At 50.3% G+C, this 6,000-nt stretch overlaps 1 protein-coding gene across 4 annotated transcripts in view; it reads right to left on the bottom strand.

Moving 5' to 3' along the window:
* Positions 1-249: 249 nt before the first annotated feature.
* Positions 250-6,000, bottom strand: part of LOC308676222 (protein phosphatase 1 regulatory subunit 12C-like) — a 57,925-nt gene continuing 52,174 nt past the window's right edge. For all 4 annotated transcript variants that reach the window (XM_081342018.1, XM_081342019.1, XM_081342020.1 and 1 more), the window contains 3 exons: positions 3,552-3,602; positions 2,719-2,769; positions 250-2,178 (listed from right to left, as the gene is read on the bottom strand). In XM_081342018.1, the coding sequence (XP_081198144.1) occupies positions 2,092-2,178; positions 2,719-2,769; positions 3,552-3,602 (189 nt within the window). In that variant the 3' untranslated portion in view covers positions 250-2,091. The remainder of the gene's footprint in view (positions 2,179-2,718; positions 2,770-3,551; positions 3,603-6,000) is intronic.

The following is a 6,000-nucleotide window of genomic DNA, read 5'->3' as shown; positions in this document are numbered from 1 at the left end:
AATTCCCAGAATTCCTGAGCCAGCATGGCTGGCTCAGGAATTCTGGAAGTTGGAGTCCATAGGTTGTAAAATGGCCCTAACTGCCCACCCTGATCTAACTCAATTGTAACCCTCTACCTTTTCAGAAATTGAAGTCCAACACAACTGGGGAGCACATTGCTGAGGAAGGACCACCTACAGCTCTTGTATCCCTACTTTCAGACAGGTATTACGTAACTGATGGGAGAAAAGGCAGCATTCAGACACCAATTTTTAAATTTTGTTTATTATATTCAAACACGGTCATTTCGATTCCCGGTTCTTTAAAACAATGGCAGCTGCGCTGCTGAATAAACAAGTACAATATAGAGACTTCTTTGGAAAAAAAATACTCATGCGATATTGCACATTTAAGTTTCTCTGCATTTTTCTTCTGGTTTTTGTTGGCAATGCAGCCATATAGAAAATACTTCTGTTATGTACAGGTATTTATGGAGGGAGGTGTGGGGGGAGTCCCTGGACGAGGGCAGGTGGAGGGAAGAAAAGTGGGGAATCGGAAGAAGGGGCCATGGCAGAAAAGGAAGGGATTATTTATTTTGGCAAAGGAATCTTGGCTCATGATAGCGCAGGAAAAACACGCACACACGCACGCACGCACGCACACACACACGAACAGGTTTTTCAGGGTAGTACTTTGGACCCGTTTTTTTTTCCTCTTGGAATTACTTCTAGCCCTCAGTTTCACTTTGAAGTACTTCTAGCCCTCAGTTTCAACATTGAAAAGTATTGGATTGCATGCGTGCAGGAAGCAAAATATGGGACAGCCGCTAAGCTGGAGCTCCAGATTACTTCTGGGAGACAAATGGTGCCCAGGGAGCTAGAAAAATGAAAGGTCAAGGAAGCACAGCTCCTGGAGAAGCAGGAGTGAAGGCTGGCAACTTAGGTAACCATGTCAAGTGTGGGCTTTGGCTGTGGCCTCGCTTATTGGCTTCAAACCTCACGGTGACAGTGCCAGCATCATCACCAAGCTGGGGGGTTGGCAGAAGGCTGTGGTCCAAACGGCGGGAGGAAGGAAGGAAGGAAGGAAGGAAGGAAGGAAGGAAGGAAGGAAGGAAGGAAGGAAGGAAGGAAGGAAGGAAGGAAGAGGCAGGTTTCCTTTGGCCTGAGTTAGGTGCACTTCTGGGGGAAAAAAAATCCACCTAACTTTATGGACATTCAAAGACCAGAGAGGGGACAACGCAATCTTTGCACCCGAGGGTTAAGGTGCAAAGAGAAAAGAGCAGAACCTCCACGGCGCTGCTGCCTCTCTCACCCCGCCATTGACATTCGTCGTCATCCTCACAGCTAATCAGGCACGACTCCCAAGCCTCCCCTGGTGAGTGACCAAGGGATCTCTCACAGCTTGGCCCCGGCCGAGACTGCCGTGGATCGCTGCTGCAATCCGTCTGCTCACTTCCTTTTAGCTCGGCAAAGACCAGAGGCCACCCTCCATCCCATCCATTAATGCTTGCCGGCCTCTGGCGGCATTTGCTAGTCAGGATGTGTGCCGCCGACGGAAGAACGCTGGGACTCGCGACCCGAGACGTTTCTTCCACCCAACGGCATGGCCACTGCTGGGTAACCTGTCTCTTGGGCCGCCAAGCTTAACCGTAAGGACCTGGTTTGTCAAGAAGGCCTGTTAATAATCCCATTTCCCCACAGCAACAATGCTGGCCACCCCGCTCCTAAGGGTTCCCAGAAAGACTGGTTCCTATCATCCCTGTGCCCCTTGTTCCCTGGAGGAAAAGCAGCAAAGAGCATCACTCAAGGAAGCCACAAAATAAATACTGTCTCTGGGAAGGGGGAAGGGCTGGGGGGAGGAGAAGCAGGCGTCGAGACAAACTTCTGGGGAAAACAAATCGTTGGTGGGGCCTATGCGGCCAAGCCTCAGAACAGCCCGCGTCTGGAGTGTCTGGGTGGTGAGAGGAAGGGGACCAACCCTATCCTCCATGTATTTCTCCTGTCCCTGCTCAGGATATCTTGGTACATGTGGTGGTGGTGGCGGTGGTGGGGTGTGTGGAGGAAGGTCCCTGCTTCAGACAGAAGCCGGGGGACAGTGACAGCAAATGGTGGTCACTTGGAGAGCTTGCTGATCACACGGATAAGAGCGGCGTTTTCGTCTTTAAGACGCTGGTTGTCGGCCTTCAGATCTGACACAGCCTGTGAGGGGAAAGGCAGATACAAAGTCAAACGCCCAAAGGCACCTCTTTCGGCTACAGGTAGTCCTCGACTTACAACCATTCGTTTAATGACTGACAACAGCAGTGAAATAAGTGACTCGGGACTTGCTCTTCACACTTACAACTGTCGCAGCATCCCCGCGGTCACGTGACCGAAATTCACATGGCAACTGGCGTGTCTTTTATGAGGGTTAAAAGGAAGGTGGGAATCATGTGCTGATCACCCTTTTGCAACCTTCTGACCAGACAAGTCAGCGGGGGAAGCTAGACGTTGGTTCACTTAGCAACCGTCATGCTAAATGAAGAACTGAAGCGATTCACTTAACTGGGGGAAGAAAGGTCTGAAAATGGGGCAAAGCTCACTTAACGACCGTCCTGTTTAGCAACAGAGATTCTGGGCTCAATTGTGGTCGTAAGCCGAGGACTACCTGTATTGCAAACCTACTTCCTCCCCGCCACCTCCTCCTCCTTCCTTGCTCCCAGCCAGAGGAGCAGCTCCCTTCAGCAAGAGAAGAGTCACCTTCAATTCTTCCTCCAGCTCAGCGGCTTTCCTTTCCAACGCTCGACGCTCCTGGTTTGGGGAGAGATGGAAGGTGGGACAAAGAGATGGAAGTAAGAGGGGATGCAGGAAAGGAATCCTAAGCATGCAATTCTGCTGAGTGGGGAGAAATCAACCTCTGTAGAATAAAACTGGGTAAGTTTAATGTTGTGCCGTTTAGAATTCCTACAGGCCACATATACTGGTCAAGGAACTGCTCTCCTTCTAGGGGAGATGCAAATAACCTAGATTAGACATGTCAAACACAAGGCCCGGGGGGGGGGATCCGGCCCGCCTAGTGGTTTCATGAGGCCCACGAAGCCATCCTGGAAACAGTGAGGGAACGGCCCCCACTACCTTGGCCCTGGCCCAGAGACCCTCCTTCTGCCAGAGACCCTCAGATCTGTCCCACTCCTGCCCAGGCCCCCATAGGCACCCTTGATGCGAACGATGTAGAGCTGGCCATGCCCACCCAGTAAGCCATACGCACTCTGGCCACGCCCACCCAGTAGGCCCCGCCCACCATGGCCATACCCACCCGGCCCCCTTGAGGGCAATTGCAATGCTGATGCAGCCCTCAGTGAAATTGAGTTTGACACCCCTGATTCCTAGATTAAAAGCGTACACTCTTTCCTTGAAACCCCAACCTTCAGAACGGGTAAAAATGCCCAGTCAGTTACTGTCCTCTCCTCAACAGCATAGTTGCCTCACTGACAGGCTTCTCCCCAAAGGTGGCATCAACCTGTTTGATCGGTCAGTTCTGGCAAGGCAGGAGAGGGGAAGGAATAGGGAGGGAGGGAGGAACAAATACTTACAAATCTCTCTAGTTCTAGAAGAGCCGGTCGTTCAGCAAAGCGCTCCTGCCTCTGGCCGAACCAAAAAAAAAAAGACTCAAAATCATTTCTGTGCTTTACTTTTTAAACATTTATGTCCCTCCCCCTTGCAGATCTGAAGACAGGGTACGACTGGTAAAATAATAATAAACCATACAATACAGCAATACGCAACCTAGGGAATGGACCGAGATGCCCTATGCACGGTTACCCACGCCCCCGTCAATTCTCGTCTGGATTACTGCAATGCTCTTTACATGGGGCTGCCCTTGAAGAGCACCTGGAGGCTTCAGCTGGTGCAGAATGCGGCCGCGCGGGTGCTTATGGGAGTATCTCGGTACTCCCATGTTACACCACTCCTGCGCGAGCTGCATTGGCTTCCGGTTGCCCTCCGGGTGCGATTCAAGGTGCTGATAATCACCTTTAAAGCCCTACATGGCTTAAACCCGGGGTACTTGCGAGACCACCTGCTGCCATTGTCAACCTCCCATCGCCTGGTTCGCTCCCACAGAGTCGGCCTCCTCAGGGTGCCGTTGGCCAGGCAATGCCGGCTGGCGACCCCCAGGAGGAGAGCCTTCTCTGTGGGCACGCCGACCCTCTGGAATGATTTGCCCCCGGAGCTGCGGACGGCCCCTGACCTTCGATCCTTCCGCCGTGACCTGAAGACCTGGTGGTTCCAACAAGCGGGCCTGGACTGACTACGTTTTTAATTAGCTTTTTACTGGTTTTTAAATTGTCATATAATTATTGTATTTATTGTTTAATTCTTCTTTAAATTTTCTATTTTATGTTTTTAATTTTTATTGTTGTGCGCCACCCTGAGTCCTTAGGGAGAAGGGCGGCATATAAATTTAAATAGATAGATAGATAGATAGATAGATAGATAGATAGATAGATAGATAGATAGATAGATAGATAGATAGATAGATAGATAGATAAAGACAGGAACGTGAACCTCAGGGACAGAAGTGGTTTATCATTGAGGCTGGGGGTGGGGTGGGGGCATCGCTGAAAATCCAGACATGCGCCTCATCCGAAGATCACACTCTACAAGCGAGTTCACAGATGGAAAGGCTGGATTAATGTCGCCTGGACTAGGAGGAGGGCTACGCATCCATTTCTAGTAAACCATTTTACATCTGTCGGTTCTTAAGTCACTTCCTTAAGATACCCACAGGTGAGCCAGAATTGCAAACACTGGGAGAAACAGCAGTCAATCAAGATTACTCAGTACAGTTACTGAGATTTTTTTAAAAAAATTCATTCCAGATTAATTGCAAAGATGGAAATCTAAAGCAAATACACGCTAAAGCTATGTATTTTATTTCTTTGTTAACTTTATAGCTGACCTTTCATTCTGGAGGTCAAATAACGTAATGGCCTGTAAGAATGATGGGCGGGGAGGGGAGGGGGAGAGGAGATGCTGCCTAGGGAGTAGTTAGATAAGAGGGAGCATAGCCCACAGCTGCACAGTGGGTAGAGCAAGGGACCCTCCTTGTGTTACTAAACGTGACCGCGGGAGAACTGTACTTTCAGACTTGCATGAGATTTTGTTAACGGAGCTTTTTAATTAAGTGGTATCAGATTATCTGGCCTGTTTCCTTTCTGGTCTACCTGGTAGGCTGAAAAGGAGGCATATACGGCAGGGCTTTTCAACCAGTGGTACGGGGACCACCTGTGGTACATTGGCACCTGGCAGGTGGTACGCGACCATCCTAGAAAAATGGTAGCGGGGGGAGGGAAGGAGCTGAACCGGTGGCAGCACCGCACAAGCCTGAGTGAGAGATGGCTGGAGTTGCAGGGCTGTCAGGGCTCAGGGGAAGCGCCAGGATCAGTGCCAGGCTCCAACTGGAGCTCGGCGCTGATCCTGGTGCTTCTGAGCCCAGAAGAAGCGCCGATCAGCTGGAATGTTGCAGCATCTCCAGGGTCTTGTGATTTACATTCAGATGCTTGGCAACTGATTTATGACGGTCACAGTGTCCCAGGGCCATGTGAAGTGACCAAAACCTGCTGCAACCACCCAGCAGATGGGGGGGGGGAGAGAATAAAAACCAAACATACCCCCACCCCACCCCCACTGCCAATCCTCAGCAGAAATGCTCACAACAACCTCGGACAGGAGGAATAGTGCCACCAGGTGGGCAGGCAGGTGTCTTGCTCGGCTGTGGCTTGGGGGGGCACTTTTTTCAGTGCCATTGTAACTTCAAACAGTCACTAAGTGAACTGTTGTAAGTCGAGGACTACCTGTACTTCATCACTTTTTTCCTTTTTTTTGTCATCAAGTTTTTGACACCTTGCTAGGCAACTGGTGGTACTCGGATGTTGCCATATCCTAAAAGTGGTGCAATGGGTGAAAAGGTTGAAAAGCCCTGATATACGGTGTTCCCTCCTCCTATTTTTTGCCCACAACAACCCTAAGAGGTAGACAGCA

The sequence above is a fragment of the Vipera berus genome (genome assembly GCF_964194415.1).
Source record: "Vipera berus genome assembly, chromosome: W".
NCBI lineage: Eukaryota > Metazoa > Chordata > Lepidosauria > Squamata > Viperidae > Vipera > Vipera berus.
Note: the sequence above shows the minus strand (reverse complement) of the source record. Positions and strands in the feature narration are given on the sequence as shown.